A 26,733-nucleotide genomic window follows, 5' to 3' on the forward strand; every position below is an offset into this window, starting at 1 on the left:
ACATTTTGAGAAACCTCCATACTGTTTTCCACAGGGGCTGGACATTCTCACCAAGTTTACGAGGGTTCCTTTTTTCCTACACCCTTGCCAGAACTTGTTATTTCTGGTTTTTTGGATATGGGCCATTCTCACAGGCGTGAGGTGATATCTCATTGTGGTTTTCTCTCTTTTCCTGACAATTGATGATGAGCATTTTTTTCATGTGCCTGTTGGCCACCTGTGTATCCAAATACCTTTTTCTTTGGCTTCCTTTTTCTCTGATCGTTTTCTTTCACATGTTTCAGGAAGCTATCTTAGCTCTTAGAGAGCCTAATATGCTCAATATGAACATTAATTCTCTTAGCAAGTATCTTGCCTGCCCCTCATTTGTTTACAACAATGCCAGCTGCATGATGGGTAATAGCCCTGGAAGTGGGCTGCTGGGAAATGCATAGGGAGGGACACCCCAGGGAGACTCCACACCGGAAGTTAGAATCAAATGGTACTGTAGAGGCCATCAGCTAGTCCTCTGCAAAACCCATGGGCTTGAATGCGGAAAGCCCTGGGCTTGCTGGGGAGTTCCTACGCCTTCACAAGGGTTGCTATAGGGGGCATTGGGTTATGGTCAAGAGATAAGTGATGTGATAGGCAGGAGTCCACCAGCTGGGGGCTCAACCAGTCAGGAGTCTGCCCTTCAGGGGCTTTGGGAGTTTGCACCTTCTGAAATAAAACAAAAATTTTTATGAATGTGTACTTTTCTTCTTCCCAGGGATAAGATCTAAGGGTTTAAACCAGATTTGTATAGGATTTCATGCTTTGGAAAACTTAGGATTTGTGTAGGTAGAAAGTCAGAGAAAAACATTTGTTTGGGGTTGTAAAATGTCTTCAGATTAAATACAATGAATTAAAAACATATCTTTGCTCAATCTCCTTACTGAACCAAAAGCTGCAAGGATAGGAAACAGAAAACAGATCTTTAACAAAACTAGGAAACACCCATACCCTGAAATGCAATGAAGAAAGAAGGAATGGTTTCCAAGTATAGGGAAAATTAATTCTGGATGAGGGAGGGTTCTAAGAGGGGAAATTTGCCTCTGTGGGGCAACAGCAGAGAGGCCAGAGGTCCAAATGCACGAACTCCCTTCTTGGACTGGTTAAGAAAATCAATATATGTGGGGATGTTAAGGAGTGTCCCTGAACCCTGTGGGATGCCAAGGAGTTACCAGCAGGTGGGCTTGCCATAGAGTCAAGCAGAGTATGTGGAGTGGGGAAAAACCATGGGTTGCCAGCAGCCTGGACAAGGGAAGGACAAAGGAATTGAAAAATAGGTATAATTGGTATCCCCGGGGAAGAGGACAAAAGGAACACAGGAATATTCAAAGACACTATAGAAAACTTTTGCCCCTGAAATGAAAGGAGAGCAGTATTTAGATGGTAAGGACATACTGAATTTCGGGAAAAATAGATATGGGATATTCAATCTTAAATATGTCTTGGTAAAGTTACTGGACTTGGTAAAGTTAAGGAAAAATTCTGTTGCATCCAGTGGAGGAAGTTAATATGCCTATAAGGGGAACCAATCATGCTGCCCAGGCTCTTCGCAGTTGCAGTCAATGCTAGAAAGCAGAAGGCCTGTGCGTGCGAAGGCCTCGAGGAAAGGAAGTACGGACCTGGAATTTTATATCCAGCAAAGCTTTTGTTGAGGTTTAAAGACCACAAAGATATGTTCAGACATTCAAGACCTCAGGGAATGTGGTTCCTATAAGGTCTTTTTAAAATGAATGAATAAAAAATTCTAGAGCTAAACTCCAAAAGTACAAATAGAAAGTTATGATCACAGGACTGACAACCCTTCAACAGATCCCTGTGACCACAAAGTCTGTGGCCTACTTCCCATCCTCTGGACTCTGGAGACTGGCTGGGCCTGAAAGGATGCAAGGCCAAGTCAGATATCCTGTGAGATGCAGGACCTAGAGGATCCACGTAGGCCTCAGGCCTGGAGAACAAGGTCCCCGGGCCTGCTGTTGTGGTTACAGTCAGCCCCCACCTGCTCTCAGTCTCCTGTATTCTTTCCTTTCATGCCTGCAGCTTCCCTGGCCTGTATGTGATGGCAGCAACTCTTGTTCCTACTAGTCTCTCCTGCCACCTCGCCTGCTTTCCTGACCCAACTGCAGGCTCATCCCAAACTTTTTCCCTCAGCAAGAACAAAACAGTCAGAGCTTACTGCTTTACACACGTTCTCTGCTGGCCCAGACAGGCCTGCTTAGCACCCATTTAATTTGTTATTTGGTCACGGAAAGAGTCCTGATTGCTGGGCAGCTCTGAGCAGAAAGGATGAATGGAGGAGGGAGGTATCTGGATAACACTTATGGTTTCTTCATGTGGATTTTCTTCTTAGGGGTGAGGATGTATATCCCCAAGTGCACCAGGGCATGCCTACTGTGAGGGCTATCACCAGGTTGGCATGCTGCTGTGTCCCCACCTGTACCAAGGAGGAACTAACTCTCTGGGGGTCTTTTGGGTGTTAAACTATTACTCTCACAATGAGGCAGCAACTTCAAAGTTTGTGAAGTTAGCTGGAAGGATGCCAGCCTTTTGAGGAGTGCTTGCTTAATGCATGACATCACCCCCAAACCCCATATGTGATACCTACTTAGCCAGCAGGGCATCCCCCGGCTCCAAGAGAGCATCTCAGAGGCTCTGAGCCCATGGAGATGGCTTTCCGTGCAATCACAGGCTCCCAAGTGTCACAGCCAAGTATCATGGGGACCCTCACCTCTGTGCTGTTGCTATCAGCAGAGCAAATTCTTTTGGTTCCCAGGGGGTCAGGAAGGTGGGTGAGGCTAGTCCTGTCAATGGAACAAAGCTGGAGAGAGGAGAGAATCTGGTGTGGTCAACCGACAGAGATGCCTTTAAAGAATGGGAGATGAAGAATTTTTGTAGTAGTGGCCTCAGAACTGGGCAAGAGGGGCAGAGGAGATGAGAACCAACTGAATTATGGGAGGAAAACATGAAAACTCCTATTTACATTTATTTCCTATTTTATACTTTATAACTTTTCCATTTGGAGAGGTATATTTTATCAATAGTATATATGTACATAACTGGTGGGTAAATGTCCATATGTTAGGGATGTACAAACATGTGTTATTGGTAGGGATACATGGTCAAAAAATAAGGAGCTGGGCCTCCCTGGTGGCGCAAGGGGTTAAGCACAGCACTATGAAGCTGTCTGCAGCTTCTGCAACAATAGTTCGATCCTCCAGCTGGCCAGGGAGAAACCCACATGGTGCAGCAGACTTCTGACTCGCCCGCTGCTCCCCTCAGCAGTGTATTTCAGTCAATCTGCCTGTTAAGACTCCCCACTCTGTCTCTGGTGAATCCTCTCACCCCCCATACCTGTACCCCAGCTCTTGTATGCATAAATAAATCTTAAAAAAAAAAAAATCAGGAGCTACTAGCCTGAGAGTTGGGCAGGCCAAGAAATGTCTTCTTGTGTGAAAACTGCATTTTTCCTAAACTCAAACTTTCCGAATTCTCACCTCCATTTCTGAGAGAGACGCTCCAGGACCAGGATCTGCTGTTTTCTGTTCTGCAGGCTCTGCCTCTCTGCCTGAGTACACGGGGACCACTGGGGCCGCCCCGTGATCCTTCCTGGCATGAGTCTCAAAGGCGAGATCCTCTCACAGCATCTGCCCACTGTAATCACCCATTACGGAAAGGTCAGCCTGAATTTATCAAAACCTTTGAAGCTGCCCAGCTCTTCCGGCGCCTCTGACTTGGAAAAACAGTTTCTTTAACTTCATTCCCCTCCTGGTGAACAGACAGCTACTTATTGGTGTGAAATATTTCTCTTTCAAATATTCAACTGGAGGCAGTGGGGTGCATGCTCTAGAATGCTGCCAGGTGGAACCCAGCCTGGTTTTCCCTCTGGCGCCCCCACTGTCTCCATCCCTCCCTGCTTTTCCCTCTGGTCTGCTTCACGCTGAGCAGGCCCTCCCTGAGCGCAGCTACCAGAGCAGCCCAGACTCCTTCCCACCATGGTCCAGGGCAGCCCATCCTTGGCAGCTCTGCGCTTACGGATGCCCATGGTGTTTGGGAGCATTTCTGGCTACTGGAGCATGTTGGCCTTAGGCCTTTCCTAACTGAGGAGAGCCCAAGTTTTGACCAGTGCGGTGTGGGTGGTTTCCCCCAGGAGTGGGCATGCACAGGAGCCACCAGCTCTGAGTGATACTAGGGGGAGACCGATTGAATGAACTGTGCTCCTCCCCAGCTGCCTCCTGTGACCAGGGCCTCCTTCCTGCCACGCTAAACAGCTTCAAGACTTGTGTCTGATCAGTTAATAGTCTCAGTGCCGAAAGGGAAGAAAGCTGGTAGAAACCCAGCTATTTTTACATCCTCTAACTTTCCTGGCCATTTTAAAAATATATCTAGATAAGGCATTTTTAGTCTCCTTCCTGCTGAGCTTCCAGCCACTCCCCCATATCTCTGCCTCTTCCTTCTCCACCTACCTGCCCTCCTTTCTTTTCTGCTTTATGGCAGTGTCCCTCTCCCCTTCCTGTCCTAAGGCAGCTCCCCGCCCAGTGATGGGGCTCCCTGAGGCTGCTGGGAGGAACAATGGCCTCAAGGGCCTCACCGCACAGGATCATAACCATGAAACCAGGTCTTCCCTAGGGCTGGGCGGGGTCCTGCCTGTGTTTACCTCACTCCTCTTTGTTTCCCTCCTTCCGTTCCTATTCCCACCCAGTGGAGACCTTTGTTAAGTAGGACCACCTGGAGGGTGCACCTCTATCCTGCTGAGGAGGCCCTGGGCTACTCCAGCCACCTTGGTCCTGGCGGGGCTTATGCTCAGGGGTGTATCAGAGGCAGTCTTGACTCCTGGATCTCCTGCTGTGGGTGACCCTTGTGCTGCTCAGGCTAGGGAGCTGACTGGGGGGGAGAGGGCCTGGGCATTCAGGGTGGGGCCTTCATGGGGGCAACTTTTCCGTACTGGCCCCTAGTCTGCAGATTCATAGCGCATGTGTGCTGAAGATCCCTCCTCCTCCTCCTCCTCTTCCTCCTCCTCCTCTTGGGAACTCTACTAAACCTGGAGTGGGAGTGATGTCATCTTTTCATTCTTTCTCTGACTTCTCCGTTTCTGGCACCTCTTATGCTCCTGTAAGTGCTGATGCTCCCACAAATCTTTCCTCGACCATTGCCCTCTGTGTAATCTCTATCCCTGAGGTTTACCTGTTAATTCTCCCAGATAAAAATATTTACTTATCTGAATTGAACCTGAGCGCCAACCCATCTCCTGATGTTGCTTGCCTGCCCCCGTCCCCGGCCCCCAAATCAACATAACCAAACCCAGCCTCATGACTGCCTTCACTTCTCCCTTCTCCGCCTACCACTGGCTTCTTTTTCTGGACTCCCCATCTTAATTAAAAGGACCACTACTCCCTGAGCCTCAAGCCAGAATATCCCTGCTAAATCTTCCCTCTTTCACCTCGTGGACTAGCTCTTGGGCTGTCTTATTCTCACTGTTCCCCTGCCGCTGCCATCTCTGTGACAAAGAACCAGAGCGCTCACTCCCTTGTTTGAAAACCTCAGAGGCCTGCTGTTCTGGCCCTTCCCATTTAAAGCTATGCTTAGTTAGTTCAGGTGGTTGCGTGCAGAGTATCATCAGGAGCATTTGAGTGTTGAGAAGGGCACTGACACCTGCAGTCCTGCCCCGCACGGCCACCCAGCACGAGGCTGCGCCGGCATGTGGCTGCCCTCTGTGTGCGCTGCCCCTTCTGCCCAACTTGCTCTTTCACCTCAGGGAGAACAGCCCATCTTTTAAGACCTGGTTAGATGTCTCCTGACCCTCTAGGCCTTCTCAGACTTAGCCCCTTCCCCAAACCATGCAGCAGTGTGTCTGGGCAGTGATTTGTTTGTATGTCTGTCTCCCCTCTAGACCAGAGGCTCCTAGAGGACTGGGTTCACTTGTTAAAAAGTGAATTTGAATTAAATGTTGCATAGGTATCGATAAAGAATATAATAATACTTATAAAATATGTGTAAGATGTAATGGATAAAATATGAACACCTGTGGACTCACCTTCCATTGTTAGAGACATAATCCCTTCATGCCATCAATACCTATCACTGGACCTGGAATTAGTCCTGGGGTCAGTGAATGTTCATGAATGACTGCATGCCTGAATGAATGAATGAATGAATGAGTGTGTGGTTGAAGTCATTTTCTCTAGGCATCTCAGCAAACTCCAGGTGAAGGGATGATAATGAAATCCTGTCATTGCCTTAATTGAGCCCCACCCCTTGGGCTCACTGCCCTGCTCACAATTCCCTCTGAGTACTTTGTATGTTCTTATTCACGGCCTTCTCAGTGCCAAGCCTGGTGCTGGGTCCTGGGTTACATTGGGACAAAATGGTCAGAGACCTGTCTCTAGGGAGCTTCCATTTAAACTGCTCTTCCCACCTGGTACGGAGTTTCCCCTCTCTCTGCAGCCTCACTGTACTGTCCTAGTGCGGCGGTGTGGAGCAATGGACGGATGGCCTTAACATTGGAATCCTACTAGTGGATTCAAGTGGGACTACCACTTGAAGTCATAATGGCTTCGTAATTTATTTATTTTTAAAGATTTATTTATTTATTTATTTATTTATTTATTTATTTATACAAGCACTGGGTATAGTCAGAAGCGCGGGAGGGTGAGAGAACTCACCAGAGCCAGAGCGGGGAATAGAACAGGCAGACCGATGAAATACACCACTGAGGGGAGCAGTGGGTGCAGCAGGAGAGGTCTACTGCGAGGCTTCGTAATTTACGTAACTTCTATGTGGGGTAGTTTCCTTGTTTGTAAAGTGGGCAAAGTAGATCCTACCCCATGGATTTGCTGTGAGGCTGAAAGGAGTTAATATATGGCAGGTGCTTGGCATACAGTGGAGCTTGGGGAGAGGGTTCAGTTGGCACTGCCACTGCTGTGGTCAGCGAAGCATTCTGGTTGTAGGACTGGGGGTGCAGCAAGTGGCCAAGAGCACTCCAGGTGTTATTCCTGTCATTCACTCTCGTGTGAGGTCGGATCCATGGAAGGCCGAGTGCCCTCTCCCTTACTTGCCAGGTTCCCTCAGCTCCCACACTGGAGCCTTTTTACTGTCCTGAGTCATGATGTGAATCATGACTTAGGAAATATATATTGAGCATCCAGGTTGTCAGGCATGAGGCTCTGGGGTATAGCTATAGAGAGAGCACACCAAGGTCCTGTCCACAGAGCTGGCAGCCTAATGCAGGGATCATGGATGATACTCCAAAGCAATATATTCTATGATAGTCAGAAGGTGTAATCCACTCTGTGGAGAACAGAGAGGAGGGACAGAAGCTGTATTTTAGTAGAGTGGTCAGAGAAGTTGTCTCTGAAGGGTGCTGAAGAGCAGACTTGAGACAGTACAGTGCTGCTAATGGGAACAGCAAATGTGGATGTCCAGAGGCAGGAGTGGGCCTGGTGTAAGGGGAAGGGAGGGAGGGAGAGGAAGCTTAGTAAGAGACGAGGCCAGAGGGAAGGTGCTAAATCTCACAGGGCCTCATAGACCACCATAAAGCATTTGTCTTCTCCTCTGGGAGAGAAAGGACACTGTTGGAGGGGTTAAGCAGAGAAGGAAAATGGTCTGACTTAGGTGTGTAAAGATCTTCTTAGCTTCTGTGTGAAGAAAAGACCAGAGGTGGGCAAGTGGACTCAGCCAGGTTTGTGCCAAAATGAATAAAGAGGGGACAGTGGCTTGAAATAGGTGGAGAGAGGAGGCAATGGGAGTGGCCCCACTGCAGTCAACAAGATTTACTGATGATTGACGTGGACCGAAAGAAGGGTGTCAAGGACGACTCCAGAGGGAAGACTGGAAGGGCCCAGCTTGGACACATCAAATTTAAGATGCCTATGAGACAGCACAAGTGTGATAACTGGGACTTTTCCACCAAGTAGGTCTTGTGACTCAGGAATGATGTGGATTCAGAGAAGCTAACTTACACAAATCCTGAATCCCCCCCAAATTAAGAAGCGGGGCTCTGGGATTGAAAGATGAGGAAGAACCTGCAAAAGAGTTTAGAGAGGTGTGGCTAAGAGGGAGAAGGAAGCCCACGAAAAGGTGGTGTTCTGGAAGGCATATTTCAGGAAGAAGGGATACTCAGCAGTATCAAGTGCTATTGCTGACCAGGTGAGATCAGCAACTGAGAAGTAACTGTCAGATTTGATACAGTGGCAAATGAGGCCATTGGTGATTGCGACCCAAGCAATTTCTGTGGAACGAAGGGGAAAGGCCAGGTTGGATTGAGTTGAGAGGAAGGGAAGAAAGGAGCAGGAGGCAGTGAGTGGAGACAGCAATTTAAAGGAGTTTTGGTAAAAAGAGGAGCAGCACTGAAGGAGAAAGTGGTCAAAGTTTTTTTTTTGTTTTTTTTTAATAGGATGGAAGAAGCTTGTTTTCATGGTAATTGTAATGATCCAATAGAGAGGAGGCGTGGGGTAGTAGAGGAGAGGGGAGAAGTTATGAAGGTGAGAGGTGGGCCTTGGGAGAAGGAGGCGGGCAAACCCTGGGCGCAGGTGTGAAGTGGCAGGGCTGTGCAAATTCCCCTCAGTGGCTTCCACTTTCCTAGTGAGATGGCAAGCAGGTTGTCAGTGATGGGAGTGAGGGAGATGTGGGAAGCTTGAAGATCAAGGAGAAGGTGTGAGCAATCATCCAGAATGGTGAGTGATCCCAAGGGGTCATGGTGAGTGCTGCAGTTGCCAACTCTCAGCTGCAGCCCCTGTGTGGTATGTGCACACACACTGGCCTGAGTGCGGGGAGCGTGGCCCCTGCCCTGCAGACTTTGCTGGTGTGGAACCTTGTTTATTCGCTCTCACCACAGCTGAGTTGAAAGTCGACTTCAATTTGCATCCTTAATTGCCACACAAAATGTCCCCAGAAAGACCACATGGTGATGCAACATTGAACTGAAAGGTCATTGTGAACACAGAAGATTGCCTTGGACACATCAGGTGACACATATGTACTGTAGAAATTGCCAAATTTCTCAAGAAACCACAAGCCTCCTGGAGAGGGGGCGATGGTCCTTTCACATGCTATAAAGGCTCTCAGTCATTTCTGATTAGCTTTCAAGGGTTGCTTTTAAATTCCAGCCTCAAATAATTTAAGTAAAAATTGAAACTATGAATTTAACCTAGTGGGAATATTTCTTTATTATACCTAGACATGAGTCTCCTGAAAGGCCCTAGAGCCCAGGTTCTGAATATGGGCCAGAGAAATTCTGTCTAGCACCATACTGGGTCTCACAGCTGTGGCAAAGGTGGCCCAGAGGGACTAGGCTGGGGCTCTGGTTGTCTTATGAAGGAGAAAGTAAACCTGGATGGATGCTGTTGTTGGTTCATGAAAGAAATACTTGATGGGCATTGACTAGTGTCTCTTTTTTTCTGGAAGAGCTTTTATTATATTGAGGGTATATCTCTCCACCAGCAGTTCCTCAGGAGGGAGGAAGAACTGCAGAGTATCTTGGAGCCTCCCAGGTGAGCTCCTTGCTTCCCCTCTGAAATGGTTTGTCCTAAGGCATCCTGCCTATTGGCTCCTCAGTCTTTTTGGCAAGCAGATGGCCTCCACACAGGACAGCAGACTTAGTGCCTACTCCTGTCAGCCAGACATTAGGACAGAGGGCAGGAGGGGCAGGGCAGGCAGCTGTGGCAGGGCCTTTGTGGTGCTGTTCACCCAGACTGCCCTGTCTCCTGGGTGCCAGTATCTACCCAAATGAATACAGCCTGAAGCAGGTGTAGAATTGCAGGGGAACAATATGAAGCATTGTCTTTGGCTTTCTGTGCTTAGCTTCTTTCAAATTGGAAAAGGAAAATTGGCAGAAATGACCTTAAGTTAGGTCAGATAGAAGGGATATAAGGGAATTGGTTTGCCTTGTACTTTATTGAGCCACTCGACACTGCTGGTTTCCCCACAGGGGCCAGGTCAAGATGGAGATGGTCAGGCACACTGGACCTTGCTCAGTTCTTCCTCTAGGGCTGCATCCTAGAACTGCAGCCCCGCCCAGCCTTGCAATCCCAGAAAAGTAACACCCCACCACCACCACCGCAAGGACTTGGCCTGGTACTGGGCCTGCTGGAAGACTGCCAGAAGGAATGTTCTTTTGTCTCCGTTGAAGATGGCATGACCTAGGCATTGGGGTGCCTCCCTCACCCATCCCCAACTGTCTGGGGACAAGCCAGAACATAACAGACCTGCCGGGACTATGCTCTGAACTTGAGTTTCATGTTGGAGTTACCATGGGGGGAAACAATGCTAATGTCAGGGTCCTGCCCTCACAGATTCTCATGTAATTTATTTGGGGTGCAGTCTTGAGAGTCAGGAATTTCAAAATCACCCTAGGGGTTTCTAATATAGAGGTTTAGAGATTTGGTACTCAGGGTATGGTCTGCAGACCACAGTAAAGTTGATACTTGAACAACCCCAGGGTTGGGGGTGCTGGCACCCCCCTTCCTGTCCCCAGTGGAAAATTCACCTATAACTTATAGTCACCCCTTGTCTGTGGGTTCTGCATTTGCAGATTCAATCAGTGGCTATCTTTGGTTGGTCACGGGTTGTTCAAGGTCAACTGTCTAGGCTTCACGTTAGAGAATCTTAAAAATGCAGACCCCACCCAGACTTGCTGAATCAGAATCCACACTTCATCAAGATGTAAGAGGAGACCCTCATGATCCTACCACATGGCTTATGCTTAGGGCTAAGTGGGAGACACTTGTCAGAGCTCAGCCGGGATCATCAGTGCTCAGCAAGTGATGACTGTGATGCTGCTGGGCAGGTGGAAGCGGGTGGTGATGGGGTTTGGAAGATTCAGCTAATTTGGGAGAGACCTGTGCAGGGTGTTCTCTAAGATGTGTCTCTAACATGGTCATTTTCAATGTCATTTCAGCATTTCCAGGAGACTGGACCCCAAGGAGCCCCTGGGTAGCCAGAGAGCAGCTTCCCCAACCCCGAAGCAGGCTTCTGCTACCGCTCCGGGCCGTGAGAGCCCCCGAGAAACAAGGGCACAGGGCCCAGCAGGCCAGGAGGCTGATGGCCCCCGCAGAACGCTGCAGGTAGACAGCAGGACGCAGAGATCAGGGCGCTCCCCCTCTGTGTCACCAGACAGAGGCAGCACCCCCACATCACCCTACTCCGTCCCCCAGATTGCTCCCCTTCCCAGCAGCATGCTGTGTCCCATATGTAAGACTTCGGACCTCACATCGACCCCCAGCCAGCCAAACTTCAACACCTGCACCCAGTGTCACAACAAGGTCTGCAACCAGTGTGGGTTCAACCCCAACCCTCACCTTACCCAGGTAACCACCCTCTGCGCGGGCTCCCCGTACCTGCTTTCCCTGGTTACTTCTCTTTCACCAACTCTTCCTAATGATTTCCCTTGGTCACCAGCATCTGTATCTCCCTGGGGGGGTGTATCCTGGCTCCCAGATGTGGCAGCAGAGAACAAGTCCTGGCCCTAGAGCTTCCAAGGGATTCCTGCACCTCCTGAAAGCTTGGGCAGAGTTCTAGAGTAGAAGGTGCTTTCTTGCCTGGTCCAAGTTTGACCTGGAAAATGGAGAGGGCTAGAGACAGTCTCATGGACAACTGTTTCCAGTGGGTGCTCCCTGGGATGAGGGCCATGAGCAGCTGCAGGGCCCAAAGGGGGAAACATGTCCCTGGCCCTTCCCCTTCTCTCCCTGGTGTAGTGGGTCTGGGAGGAGGGTGCTGGTAAGGGGAGCAAGGTTTTAGGGGCAGCAGGTAACTACCTTCCAGCTGGTCTCTGGGAACTTCCTCCTCTGGATTTTAATTCCAGTTAGCCAGTGAAGCAGTATCATCCCCAGAGCAACAAGCTCGGGGTAAGGTAGAGGCCTAGGTTGGGGTTCAGGCATTCACAATGGGTGACTGTCCTACACTCACCAAGAGGCCACTGCAGGCCATTTGCATCAGATTGGCCTCCTTTTTGTCCACAGTCTCATCCTGGCCAGTTACTGTGGGGTGCTCAGCCAAGCCCCCGGAGACTCCTTGGTGACCTGAAGGCTGAGGTTTCTAATACACTAGCCGAACTGGGGCCCTTCCTTTGCAGTGAACTGAATGGGTTTGCTGGCTCTCTCCCTCTCCTCTGGACTGACCCACAGAAGTCTCTGGTCGTCCCCTGGGGCTCTGCTCTTGGGTAGGTTGGGAATGGCTGGCTACAGGTACAGGCCTGGCCGCCTCTAGATTATCAGCAGCAGGAGCCATTTGGACCACGTGGGTGGGGGATGAGTGAGAATAATTGTTCACAGGTCGGGGTCTATTTGTGACATGAGGTGCTGTGGGTGTGGGACGTGTGGTTTGCGAGAGGTAAGTGTGAGATTCTGAGGAAGGAGCTGCCGGTGCGGGGAGATGACTCAGTGCATTTGGAGTCACTCCTGGAGTGTGGAGGCTTCCTGAGGAGGCGTGCACACTCGTGATTATTACATCTGCGATTAGCAACGGGCCCATCCCTGCACTGATCAGTTAGGTAAGTGTTTGTCTTCAGTATTTAGAACAGTGTGATTAAGGCCAGGGAAGCTTGCCTTTGTGTTTTTGCCAGCGAGAAGCCTGAAGCACCTGGTTTCACAGGAGCAGGGTGGTTTGGCAGGCAGGGATGAGAGCTGACCCTGTGGGGCATCCCACTGGTGTGACCTCACCCCTCTGGCTCCCAGCCTCCCTAAGATGCTCACTTGAGCAGCAGTATCTGAACCCCTCCAAGTGGGGTAGGCAGAGATCAAGGGAGAGCCCCACATGGCGGCACCAATTTCCTAGTGGACATCCCAACGTTTGCCACACAACAGGCTCCCCCAAGCCCAGGAGTAAGTTGGGAAGAAAGCCAGCCTTTGGCTGTGCCTGGAAAAACAGCAGAGTGGGAGGACCTTGGCGACACTCGGTCCATCTGTCTCATTGTGTAGGGAGGAAGCCAAGGCTCAGGGCCAGGAGAAGGGACTCAAACTTACTGCAGACTCATGGTGTTTGGTGATGAGTAGGCTTCTTGGCCAGGTATTGAAGCAATTGCCAAGCTGGACAAATGCAATAGCTCTTTGCTATGAGACTTCTCAGGGCCTTCAGCATCCTGAGGGGCCTCTTAGAGCTCCAAGACAGAGTGGTAGGCCAGAGCCTTCCCCAGACTTGCTTTCCCGGAACATTAGCAGCTGCATCCATCCAGTTGCCTGGCATCCAGTTTGGGAAATGCTGACCTAGTTTATTTTCCAGGCTCTCACCTGGTGGAGCCCCTTTTCTGCTGGGGTCACCAACTTTGGCTTTTAGTGGTGTTCCTGTTGAGGAAAAAGAATCGGCATATTTACCTTGAGTTAGTGTTGCTTTGCTCAGAGCAGATTCACTTCCCTGGTCATGCTTTCAAAGTCACAAGAACACAAGTCCTCAGGTTTTGCTCACATAGCTGCTATTAGACCCACCTGGTCAGACCAGACCTATTCTGGTGCCTCTAACTTGATGTTATGTCACCCAAGAAGGCTGTTTCTAGGATTGCCCTGGCATCTCTGTGCAGGGTTTCAGCCTGGCCTGAGATTCTGGACAGTGTGAAGGGCTGGTCCTGGTGTCAGGTACTCAGGGAGAGTGGCCTTTTTCAGAAAACTCAGCTCCAGCACTCACTTCCTTTATTAGTCCTGCACTTCCCAGGCAGGGCCCAGCTCAAATGGAAAGACACTAAGGAGGGGGGCGGGGTACTGCCGGTCCCAGCACAGATATGCTTTAGACTCTGGTCACCGGGGACCCCAATGGGGATCCTGTCTGAGGCTGTGCCTGAAACTACTAATGTGGTGATGCGGAGCCTCAGTGAGAATGGCCAGCAGCCTGGCTCCTGCATCCTGCCTCAAAGATGACCGAAGCCCTGTCAGAGCATCAATGAGATGCATTGCTCTACAGCGTTGCAATAGCAGGGGGAGGCCTATGGCATCCCTGTAGAGGGACTAGGGCCACATAAGTCACAGGGGGGCTTTCATGACCTCTCTGAGAACACCACTGAAGCTGCTCTTGGATCTTTGGAAATGTGATCATGGAAAATGGTGCTTTCTTCATGCGTTTCATAGGTAGAGAATCATTGGCTGGCTTGTCCTCAAGTTGCATCACCTTCGTGTTGAATGGCTACATCAGGACAAATAAGCAACAGGAGGGGAAGGAGAGGAACTCCTGGGCCCACGGTCACTGGACTTGTTGTTTTTCCGTCACACAGCATCTGTCAATGTCTTATAATTTTTGATGAGTCCTGCAGAAACAGCGTGCTGGGTCTGGGCCAGGTAGAACAGGTAGTGCCATTGGCTAGAGCAGTGTCTGAGGTCTGAAACTACTATTTTAATGGCAAGTGGATCCAAGCTGCACCTGTCAGCCCAAGGGCTGCCAAAGGGGTAATGAACTTACACAGACATGGTACTAGCTGTCTGTCCACGCCCAGGGTGGCCAGTCCTTGAGCTGTGAGGGCTCAAGAAGAAGATGCCTGCCCATGACCTTGCTGGGCTTCTGAGTGCCTGGTCCACATTGAGGCTGCAAAGCACTCCCTATTTGAGGATGAGGTGACCTGGTCTTGGGAAGTCTGGCCTATTCTGGGTTATTCTGGAGCAAAAGGGCTGGACCTAGAATCAAAGGGCGGGTCTCCAGTTTTCTCCCAGGGACTCTAAGCCCCGATTCTCCATCCATACTGAGGAAGGTCTGAGACAAATAGGGCTCTCCTGGCTGCTCTTCATGGTGGAGGCCATTTCATCAGACCTGGTGGCTCACAGTAGGTGAATAACTTAACCTGTTTTAAACCATGGCAAATGACTGGGGTGGGGGGTTTCCCTTATGGATTCTGAACATTTCTTACCACCCACAAGAGACCTTCCTCTAAGGATGCACTGGTCAAAAGGTCAGAGGTGTTAGCATTTAAACCCATTCAGCACCCAGTGATGGGGGGAGGCAAGAAGATTTTTCTCCTCTTCTCTCCTTGGGTGTGGGTTCTTAGACAAGGACCTTAAACTTCTTGAATGTCAGATTTCTCTAAAAGTGAAGCTAGTCCAAGGACTGTGACCCCATCCCCAGCCTTCCAGGTCTTGGTGACCCACCTCTCTTGCGCTAATCAGAATTACTTAAAAGCTTCTCTAAGAAAACTACAGAAGCGCGATCATGGTCTTTCCTTGTCTGTTCCAAGGTTTGGACTTTGCGGAAACCAAACCAAGGTTGTTTAACCCAATGTGTCCCCACCCCCACCCATTGGCAAGCCTTGGCGTAGGCGCTCACCCAGTGGGTGGTGTGGAGAAGGGAGGGAGACAACACAGTGGCCACAAGCTTCTTTCTCTACTGCCTGCAACCCACTCCTTTCTGGCAGGGCCGGGGCACCAGATGGCCCGGGGGTGGTGCTGTGTGTAGCATGGATCCCTCCACTGCAGCTCCCAGCCTTGCCCCCTTTCCTCTGCTCCCTCCTGGCCACACTGTTGCCTGGGCCCATGAGCAGCTGTTGGGACCTGGGGCCGGTAGTGGGCTGAGAGGCAAAGATGTCTTCCTCCTTTGTGGCCCCAGGAGGAGGTGATGTTTATAATGTGCCCAGCCTTCCCCCCAACAAAATGCAAGTGGGTCTCCAGGTGGCAACCCTTTGAGGCCTTTCTCCCTCCGTTCACCTAGTCATCGGGCAGTTTGACTTGCCATGTCCACTTTAACCCAAACAATCTCCAAGTCAATAGAGAAATGCAACCCGAGCTCCAGTCAACCCTAGGCCAGCCAGCCCTGCTGTTGGTCTCTGTTCCCAGGAGAGAGCACCTCCTTGCTTGGACCACTGCCGGGTGGAGGCCAGAGCCACTGGGGCCATGTCGAAGAAGCAACTGTGCTGGATTGGGAGTTGTTTCAGAGCTGGAGCCACCAGGCATGAAACTTGAATTTTTACCTATCAAAGACCACTATAAAGTGTTCTAAGAATGAATGTAGGGCCTAAAATTAATTCAGAACAGAAAATATGAAATTTCATTCCTAAAACACCTGCTTTTATGTGAGGGCAAAAGAAACAGAATGAAATGTATATGGAGAAAAATGGTAGAGAAAAGGAAAAATAAATAAAATGGAAACAGGGAGACAGGAACAAGGTGGGAGGTGATGGAGAAAACCAGAGGCAGGAAGAGGAGGAACAGGGAAATCACAGGTTTCTGGCTGCTCCTCTGTTGGTTTTGCTGCTCCTACCATCTATTTAGCTCAGTCTTTTGTCTGGGTATCCCTGATGGTATCCTTGGTCAGCGGGTGGGCCCTCTCCCTTCTTATCCTTTCCTCCCCCTACAAATGCTTTTTGGGCTCTTATGACAAGCCAGGAACTGTCCTCAGCGCTGGGGAATCAGGCAGAACTGAAATAGCCCTGTGGAGCCTTCCAGTCAGGGGAGAGGCAGTCCTTCCAGCAATAACCACCCAAACACACACACACAGTCCCACTTGTGGGGGGCGGAAGCTGTCAGGGATGCAGATAACCAGGATGGAGGCCAGGTTGGGGTGGGTGTGATGCTGCAAGACTCGAGGGCTTCTACAGGAGGGACAATTAGGCAGCACAATGTTGTCCTGAAGCTGGAGACAGGTGCAGGCAGGGGAGACTGGGAGGAAGTGTCCTTGTAGGAATAAGCCATGTTGAGGTGGCCAAGATGCTATGAGCCAGGATTGGGGGGCATGCAGATCCTGCTGCGGTCTGTAGATGCGATTTCAAGGGTTTTGGAAAGTAGCAGTGGGAAGGTCATCTGTGCGTTTCAAATACCTCTTTGGAAACAGGTAATGGTTTCACCGCATCATGAATGTAACCAATGCCGCTGAATTGTGCACTTAAAATGATTACAATAACAAATTTTATGTTAGGTTTAATACTATACTTGTATAAATTACATATAATTATTATATTTACATCAACAGCAACACACCACTACACACCCCATCCCTCTGGGTGGGCTTCTGTCTGGAGGGTAGCCCATGGGGCAGGGGTTCTGGGAGCAGACTGGACTGGGGTAGTGATGATGGCAGCAGAGAGCCATGACAGATTCTTGGTGTATTTTGGAGGTTAGACAGTATTGGATATGGGGGTAGGGGATGGAGATGGAGAATTTTTCTGTTCAGGCCATGTCAAATTAAACGTGCTTTTGCACACCCTAGAAGAGCCCAACCGGCTGGCAGTCTGTATCCAGGCATGTGCAAGCAGATTGGGGCTGGAGACCTTTGAGACTCAGATGTGTATTGATATCCATATATTTTCCACTAGACACTTAACTAGAATTTGATATTTGTTTAAGATTTTTTTCAGGTAAAATTTATGTAGAATGAAATGTACAAAGCTTTAGTGTACTATTTAGTGAACTCTGACAAAAGCTCTCCAGTGACATTCTATCAAAATAGACAACCTCCCCAGCACGTCAGAAAGTCCCTCCAGACCCACCCCTGTCCATCTCCACCCTCCACCAGAGACAGCTGTTGCCCTGAATTTTATCTACCATGGATGAGTTCTGCCCATCCAGACCTTCACATAAATGGAATCATGCAGAGCATATCTTTGCATAAGGCTTCTTTCACTCAGCACAGGATTTTTTGAGCTTTATCCTCGTGACCAGCTTGTGCAGCTTGGTGGAGGAGAGGAGAGTGCGCAGGCGGGAAGGCGTGCAGCAGGAGAGGGCTTCTGGAAAGCAGGAGCTGTTGGCTTTGCAGTCTGAAAGGAAAGCAATGCCTAGGGGTGTGGAAGATGGATTGAAGATGTGGCCCCCCAAAGAGGCAGGTCTAGATCCTGAGTGTAGAAGCATCCTATGGTGTGACTCCTCTTAAGAAGCTTGGCCATCATTTGTGCCAGAAGGCAGGGGAGGGCAGGGAGGGGGAGAAATTGAACCAGTGACTGTGGAGAAAGCTTCCTGGAGAGATGGAGCATGTTTGCCAGGCACCAGGGGTGGTCAGGATGTAGTTGATTTACACTGGAGCCCGCTTGCCTGGTACTGTCTCAGCTGTTGGGTCAAGGTTGGGAGGAAAGGGTATGTAGTCGGGTCTAGTTCTGAAGCACACACAGGTCAAGAGAGAGCAGATATTTAGCAGAGTGACAGGGTTGACAGATCATGTAGGTTCAGCTGGGCAAGAAGAGAAGGAACAAAGGTTCAGTGGTGACGTCTCCATGGGACCCAGGGCTGCTTCACTGGGGAGATCTGGGAATGGCCTGGGAGGCTGGAGGCAGATAGGTATATAGAGGGGATTTTAGAGGTATAGTTTGGGATGATGGCCATTGTTTGAGAGTGAGGCTGAGGGATAGAAGTGTCAGGTGGATCGGCTGGGTGGATGCCATCTCCGGTAACTAATGGAGTCAGTTCAGTGGAAGTCTGGGAGGCAAGGGCGAAGGGAACTGGGAATAACAACAGCCAGGAGGGGAAGAGAGGGCAGGGAGCTGAGCCTCCAGGATTGCAGGGATTTTTTAAAAAGATTTATTTATGCATACAAGAACTGGGGTATAGGGCAGAGGTACAGGGAGGTGAAAGAATTTATTAGAGACAGAATAGGGAGCAGAACAGGTGGATCTATTGAAATCCACTGATGAGAGGAGCAGCGGGCGAGACAGAGCTCTGCTGTGCCATTTGAGTTGCTCTCTGGCCGCTGGCAGATTGGTGGATAGACTCTTGCTGCAGTATCTGGTGATAGCTTGATAGCGCTGTCTTTAGCCCCTGTGCCACCAGGAAGGCCCCATGCAGGGATTTTAAAGAGAGGGTGAGGCAGTGTCACATTCTTAAGTCCAGGGAGTCCAGTTTCTCTTGAAAAGATTGGATGGGGACCGAGACATGTGGTGAGGCAGGAAAATAGGGGCGTTGGCTTGGTCACAGTCAAGAGATTTGACAGGGCACAGCACTTGGGCCTGGGAGGCAGGGGAGGCCACCTAGGGTAGGGAAAAGGGAGGCGCTGGGACTTGAGGACTGTTGGACAGTGAAGAGGCAGCTGTGCCTAGGGCTCAGTGGGGAATGGATTCTTGTCCTTTCATGGAGCTTCCAGCCAGCAAGGCCTTCCAGCTGCAAACAATTAGGTTCAGCCTCCATTTCCCAAATGCTGGTCTCAGGTGCTGAGCCCTCAGGGTCCTCACACAGTGTGCGCTAAGCTTGGCTGATCCAGCTCTGGAACAATGTGTCCACCTTAAGGGTCCCTGTGGTGCCAGCCCCTAAGCTGAGGCCACACTGCTGACAGGTGAAGGAGATTGTTGGCAGACTCAGCAGTGGGTGCTGGATAGGGCAAGTGACATGCCCAACGCTGTGGGAAATATGAAGGCGCAGCCAGCCCTGACTCCCTCCTCCTGCCCATCCTCGTACATGGGCCTTAGGGGGATATGTGCTTCCTGACCAGTGACTCACAGCCTTGAAGAGCGTGGGGTCACCCTGACTGGTGAGGCCCTCTCAAGAACCTCTGGATTTGGCAACAGTAGGGATGGCTCATTTATTAGCTGTTTCTGTGGTGTTTGAACTTGTACCAAAATGGAAAAAAAGCATGAATACAGCATCAGTCATGATGTCAGCACAGAGTGATCTGACACACCAAGTGCTGCTCCCCCAGGGAGGGCTGGGCGTAAGAGCAAGACTGCTCTCCACAGGAAGGCAGGCCAGATGACGTCTGCAATCCTTCTTTTTCCTTGCTGGTGGGGGAGTGGGAGGGGAAAGTGGAAAGCAAGCCTGTCACTGCTGGGGGCCCTCAGAGCTTCCTACCAGCCATGGAGGTGAAGGGAGTCTGGCTCCACCCGAGAACAGAAGCAGCCTCGTAGGGCAACAGCATTTGGAGCCAGATATGTCACATGAGACTTTAGTGCCACCAGGTTCCCTGCGGAAGCCCCTCCCAAGAACTGCCCCCACAGTCCTACCTACTCCAGACCCCAAGGGAGGGCGCAGCAGGGAGTGGCTGTGGCTGGCTGGGCCGACTGTCAGGTCAACCTTTGCCTCAAAGAGCCCCTAGCCTGCTCCCAGGTCTCTGTCTTTCATGGCAGTGCTGCCCTGGCGTCCCTTCTGCCCATTACACAGTTCATGTAAGTGAGCAACTGAGAAAGATGCTCTTCTGGGAGAAAGTCCCTTCAGAGCCACAGCGCCCCTAAGATCCTGACTTTTTGAATTCCCCGCAGGCTCCCGAAGATGGGCAGTGGCTCCCGGTGGGAAGCCACTCTCTTGTGGTTTCTGCTACCTCTCGCCCCAGCCCACTTCTTGACTTGTACACCACACTGTGTTCTCCTCCCTACTGCCACCCAGATGCCCCCTGGATTAGGGTGCACAGGCATCCACTGAAGCCCTTGCCAGTCCTCTGGGATGACAGGATGGGCTTTGTAGCTGGCAGGACGGGTCAAGCTAACAAAAGCTGATATCTGGCAGAGTCATCTGCCTCAGGGTAGCTCTTGGAAATTCCCTCCTCTCCACCTCTACCTTTTGGCACTTGAGATCTGCGGCTGGTGGCCTGCGCGTCTTCTGGCCATGTGCCAGGTCAGGCTCATGGAGGTGGTGGACAGCAGAACCCTAGCACAGGTTTCCTGTCTCACTGATAAGCCATTCCCTCTGGCAGTCAGCTCGGAGGGTGTCAAGGAGCCACAGGCACTATGGACAGCTGAGGGAGACCCTCGTTGCTGCTGGGCCAAGTCAGGGAGTTCTGCACAGCCTGGCCTGGTATATGCAGCCTCAATGGGCAGTGAGCACAGGGCATGCAGCCCTCTCTCTCCCTACCCAGTTCATCCTCTTCTGACATGGGTTGATGACCTTGGAGTAGGGAGGAAGAGGCTGAGCCCCTCCCAGCAGGCTCCTGGGGACCCATAGGGGACTGAGAAAGAGAGAGAGAGAGAGAGAGACAGAGAGACAGAGAGAGAGAGACAGAGAGAGAGAGACAGAGAGACGAGTCTTACTGGGTTCAGAGAGTTCCCTCAGCCAGTGTTCTCCTTGGGAGTCCTTGCATGCCAGGCCGATCTGCCTGGGCATGAACCTGGAAGGGGCTAGGAGAGGGCGCGGTTCAGGCTCCTCACCGTCTAGAAGAGGCTGGATAGAAATAGCTGCACCCATCTGGGCGATGAGTCACTGGCGGGCGTCTCTTACAGGTTCTATTTTAGGTGAGATGGCTGTGACACAACCTGGGTGAGGGGAACTGAGTAAAGGAAGGTTCTGGTTGTTAGTACAAGAGTTTTAGCACATGCCCATGGTCAATCTTGTCCAGAACCTAAGGGGAAGAGGTCTCCCTGGAGTCCCAGATAAGAAGTTTCACCTCCTAGATCCCTCTTCTTAGGAATTCCCACCTCAGGCCTGCTGCAGCCTGCAGGTGCATGGCAGATGGGGCGTTGAGTGCAAAGGAGCTAAGTTTGTAGCTGTTGCCCTAGGACAGAACCTCCTTTCAGGAGCTCCACTTAGGGTGAGCACAAACAACTTGCCCCTGGGAGCTCCTACTTTGATGGGAGTGAGCCCTGCCCCCCCACCCCCCAAGAATGACCTTTCTAAAGGAATCTTGGGACTGAGTCCCAGAAGCACAAATTGTTTTTCCTCTGTGACTTTTTTTGGTGCAAATGTCGACAAAACTGCCTTGGGTCTCAAAAGGCATCTGGGTGAGTTAATAGTTTCCAGCTGCTTTGGCATCCCTGTTCTTGTGTTGTTGGAGCTGGGCTTGGTCTTTGAGGGCTCTGCTAGTGTTTTGCAGAGCGACTTGTGGACCCACGACTTGACCTATGTGAGGCCTAGTGGCCTTTGGGAAAGGCAGGAGTGCAGGATCACCAGGCTCCAGGCTGTGGCTCGGGAGCTAGGCAGGGCCAGCAGGGCTGCTCTTGCCAGCAGCATCACCTCATAGGTAGGTGACCACAAGAGAGGCGTCACATCAGATCTTCCTTTTCTCTACCTTAAAGACAAAATGAGAGAATGCCTATGAACACGCGCAATGTGGACACAACGTGGTGCTCACCAAAATGCTGTGTCCTCTCCCTCTTCAGATGCTGCCGTTGGGCTGCTAGGCAGGGTTGTCTTGCCCAGACTCCCCAACTGGCAAATCCAGCAGCAGCAGCATAACTTTGTGGTGTCACTGCAGAGAGCAGGGCTCGAGGCCCCCCTGAGGGGGAAACAGAAGTAGTCCTCTGCCCCAGGGGCCAGACTGGACACTGCCCTGACTACGGGGCCACAGTGGTGCATTCAGTGTCTCCAGCTGTAGTCATCAAGGTGAAACCTTCGCCTCCAGGCTTATGCTTGAACCAGAGGAGCCTCGTCATCCAGTTGCCAGTCTCCAGTCCTGTGGCATCTGTGTGTGTTAGTAGGTGGTCAGGATAAATCCCAAGAGATAGTGTCTCTGCACCAAGCCCTGCTTTGTGCCACAAACTGCGCATGGTCCTGAGGACACGTTGAGAGCTCACAGGCTAGATGGGGAGATAGAAGACACCCAAGGAAATAAATTAGTAGATACTTTGGGGAAGAATAAGGATTGTGAAGAAAATAAACCGGGTAATTTGATACAGCGCCTGCGGCAGGCATTTTAGATTGTGTGGCCAGAGAGGGCCCTGGTGGGGAAGTGATACTTGCTCTGAGACCTACATAAATAACGGGGCTCAGGGACAGAGGGAGTAATGAGTTGCAGAGGCCCTGGGACAGACGCGAGCGCTGAAGGTCACTTGGCAGGACAGGAAACATAATATATCTGTGGTGAGATAGCTCGGGTGGATGGCGGGAGAGGAGATTGGAGAGAGGGGTAGGCTGAGGTAAAGCAGGGGTCTCATAGGTCATGCTAAAAGTTCCTATGGTTAGTGTGGTGAATCCGCTAGGGAAGTTGGAACCTGTAGATGGTGTGCTCTGATTTATAAGTGGAGTGTTTGGAGGAGGAAAGTAGTATTGGCTCATGGGACTGGAGGTCCAAGGGTAGACTTAAGGCATAACTGAATCTAGGGAGGTAAATGAAGCCATCGCCTCTTATCCCTTCTCCCTGCCTTGACGCCGCCCTGACTGCCCGTTGACTTCATTCTGAGTACCTCTATATTGGGAAAGGATACTGGCTCCGCCAAGGCTTCATCTTTCCTGCTACCACCCCAAAAGGAAAAAAACAGCCACCTGCCTTTGCTCACCAGGTATTGTGGACGGACTCTAGCCACCTTGTCTGGAAGGTCACGTGCCCACTCTGCACCACTAGCTGACAGCTGTGTTCAGCCCGGCCTCGGTTGTGCTCACGTGCTCAGGAGGGTGAGTGGCAGAGGAGCCACGGCAAGCCACATGAAGAGCAGCGTGTTTCTTATTTTTTCTGGAGACAAAAAGTATCCAATTTTTTTTAAAAAATTGTCTTCCTTAAGGAAAACAAGGTTTATTTCGTTCTACTCACATTGTCACTTATATTACTTTGTTCTCATTTATTTTGTTTTTAACCATTGTCCATATATATTTTGTCTCCTCAGTTCCTCAAGGACCAGCTTCATGGTTTCTTTTTATTTTCTATTCCTCTCTCCTGCACCTATTACTCTTATTTATTCATTCTGCAAGGTTTTTTTTTAAAGATTTATTTATTTATGCATACAAGAGCTGGGGTACAGGCCAGAGATGCGGCGGGTGAGAGGATTCACCAGAGACAGAGTGGGGAACAGAACAGGCAGACAGAAATACACTGCTGAGGGGAGCAGTGGGTGAGACAGGAGAGGTCTGCTTCGCCATGTGGGTTTCTCTCTGGCCAGCCGGGGATTGAACTCGTGCTTCAGAGGCTGCGGACAGCTTCATAGTGTGGTGCTTAACCCCCTGTGCCACTAGGGAGGCCTGTTCTGCAAGTTTTTAACTGAATACCTATTGTTTACAAGCCTTCCTGACTCCCTCATTAAGATCACTCTGGCTGCTACGTGGGGGTGGCCTGATGGAGCCACCGGGTATGGAAAGCGACCAGCTGGAGGCTATTCCATCCAACTGCAAGGATGGAAGCAGGGGTTGGCTAGGCAGGGCCTGCAGATGGAGTGAGATACACAGACCCAAGATGCTGCCAGTGTGCAGGGGGAGGACTCTCGAGCAGCAGAGTCTGGCAGGCTGTGGGGTGGTGGCTTGGGGTGGACAGTGTGTGACGCCTCTGCTCAGCATGTGCCTGACAGCTCCTAGAGGGCAGGAAGCTCCATCTGTTCCCCCTGGCAATCCCGAACCCCCTCAGCTTGGTGTTCCTGCCTGTGTTAGGAGCTGGCCCTGCCTGCTGTGGGGCCTGCAGTGACACAGGACATGGATGCCCCAGTCTTGGCCTTCTTGCTGACCATGATGTTTCCTCCTCAGGTGAAGGAATGGCTCTGTCTGAACTGCCAGATGCAGAGGGCTCTGGGGATGGACATGACCACTGCGCCTCGCTCCAAGAGCCAGCAGCAGCTGCATTCCCCAGCCCTGTCTCCTGCCCACTCTCCAGCCAAACAGCCCCTGGGGAAGCTGGAGCAAGAGAGATCACGGGGTCCAGGGGGATCACCTGGCCCCCGCCAGGGTGAGACAGCCAGGGCCACCTCAGTGCCAGGGTCTGTCCAAGCAGCTGGCCCTCCAGAAGTGGGCAGAGTGTCTCCTCAACCCCATCACCCCACCAAGCCTTCCACAGCTGAGCCCAGGCCACCTGCAGGAGAGCCTCTGGCCAAAAGTGCCACTACAGTGCCCCCTGGGCCTGGTGCTGCTGAGCAGACTCAGGAGGGCCTCACTGGGAAGCTCTTTGGCCTTGGTGCGTCACTGCTGACCCAGGCGAGCACCCTCATGTCTGTGCAGCCTGAGCCTGACCCCCAAGGACAGCCTGCCTCCAGCAAGGGACCACCCAAGATTGTCTTCAGTGATGCCAGCAAGGAGGCTGGCCCTAGACCCGCAGGCTCAGGACCCGGGCCTGGGCCAGCACCTGGAGCCAAAACTGAGCCCGGAACTCGAACAGGTCCTGGATCAGGGCCTGGAGCCCTGGCAAGAACTGGGGGAACAACCAGTCCAAAGCATGGCAGAACAGAACACCAGGCAGTGTCCAAGGCTACTGCCAAGCCAAAGACCATGCCGAAAGAAAGGGCCACCTGCCCACTGTGCCAAGCTGAGCTCAACGTGGGCAGCAAGGGCCCAGCCAACTATAACACCTGCACTACCTGCAAGCTCCAGGTGTGCAACCTGTGTGGCTTCAACCCAACACCCCACTTGGTGGAGGTAAGAGAGCTGGACCAAGCATGTTTCCTTGGGCCTTGGTGAGAGGCCAAGGTGAGGGGGGCTGGAGGAAGCATGGGAACCAGAAAGGGCTGCAGAGAACTGAGTCTATAGCAGCCTTAGGGTTGCCCAACAGCTAATGCTTCCGTCCTTGACACAGGCCTGTCCTTCCACTCATAGAATTAACTGGCACTGTGCCTGCTGCCTCTGACCAGCTGACCAGTCCCGGAGATAGCTAGGCTCAGGAAGGCCTGCATTGGGCCTTCTTGTCCCCAGCTATCATGGGAATGGCCCTGATGAAAGATGCCAACCTCCTTTGCTCAGGTAGGAAGAACCTGATGTCCCATCCTGCCTTTTATCTGTGATCTCATAGGGGACTGAAGGGCCATTAAGCAGCGGGCTGTGGGCCTCCCCTGGTGGCGCAGCAGTTGAGTGCTGGGCTGCGAGGCTGCCTGCATCCTCTGCAGTGCTGGTTCGTTCCCCGGCCGCCGGCGAGGGTTCCACAAAAAAAAAAAAAAAAAAACACAAAACGGAGAGCTATGCCCCCATGTCCCACTGTCCAGACTCTAGCCCAGCCAGGTGGTACCCTCTCTTCTGAGATCTGGGTGTTGATGTCTGCTTGTCAAGGCCACAGCTTTTGATCCACATATTTCCCCCTGACTGCACCCAGCCCTCCATGGGTCTGTTTATGAGGATGTTTAGATATGGTCTTACCATAGGAAAGTTTGAGGGAGTGACGAGCTTGGGGCCTTTCTGAAATCCCTGCTCCAGGGAAGACTGCTGGGCACTGCGAGAGCTAGGTGGAAAGGAGGAGGAGGCCCAGTGCTGTCTTCAAGCTTAGAGCCCAAACTGGGAGTCTTGGAAGGTGTGGAGGCACCCTGGCAGAGCTGGACCTGCTGGACCTGGAGCCTCTCTGCTCCCCTCCCCAACCACTCTGTCCTGCCTGGGGCTCCATGTGACTCCTGCTGTGGCTTCCTGGAGTCGAGGGGGGTGTGGCGTGCAGACCACCCCTGGCCAGGATGGGATAACAGAGAGCATGGTGTTACCATGGTCTCTGAGGCACCTAGTTCTTACTCGCCTTGGGCCAGGCCTCTCTCGGGCTAAGGTGGCTCTGTACTGGGCCACCCACTGTGATGAGGAAGACTGCTTTGGCCACCATGTCCATATTTTCCCATGTGCAGGGAGGGGCAACCCAGGGTAAGACAAGTAATCTCTTCATATGATACCCATGTGGCTCTCCAGGCCCCACACTGCCACTTTCCCAAGCCCTAGCTCCAGTGGCTTATTGGAGGACAGCTGGCTGGGATGAGTTGGGGTCATCACAGGACCACAGGAATTCCAGTGCAGGGACTTCCAGGTAACCACTCACTGCTAGTTGCCCTGATCCTGTGGGATTGCAGCCCTGTAGGACTGCTGAGCTGGTCCAACCTGGAGGGCTCTTGTCCTTGAGAGACCTCCTGGCTCACAATTCCTCACAAAGCAAGACATGCGTAGCAGGGAGGGATTCACATGCAGGAGTGCAAGTGTTCCTGACAGCTCCTTTCAGCAGCCACTGGGCTGGACCAGGCCAGGCGGGAAGTGCTGATTCAGCCTAATCAGGAAAGTCTCTTAGTCACATGCTGACTCTGGATGAGCACCT

The 26,733-nt window shown here is 51.4% G+C and overlaps 1 protein-coding gene across 1 annotated transcript in view; it reads left to right on the top strand.

Annotated features, from left to right (window-relative positions):
• The first annotated feature begins 7,799 nt into the window (after positions 1 to 7,799).
• Positions 7,800 to 26,733, top strand: part of BSN (bassoon presynaptic cytomatrix protein) — a 41,500-nt gene continuing 22,566 nt past the window's right edge. Inside the window, exons 1-3 of the mRNA XM_054699105.1 lie at positions 7,800 to 7,933; positions 10,919 to 11,327; positions 24,216 to 25,097. Of these exons, the coding sequence (XP_054555080.1) occupies positions 7,800 to 7,933; positions 10,919 to 11,327; positions 24,216 to 25,097 (1,425 nt within the window). The remainder of the gene's footprint in view (positions 7,934 to 10,918; positions 11,328 to 24,215; positions 25,098 to 26,733) is intronic.

The sequence above is a fragment of the Talpa occidentalis genome, unplaced genomic scaffold, assembly GCF_014898055.3.
Source record: "Talpa occidentalis isolate TD23 unplaced genomic scaffold, MPIMG_talOcc4v2.1 talOcc4.10, whole genome shotgun sequence".
NCBI classification, from domain to species: domain Eukaryota; kingdom Metazoa; phylum Chordata; class Mammalia; order Eulipotyphla; family Talpidae; genus Talpa; species Talpa occidentalis.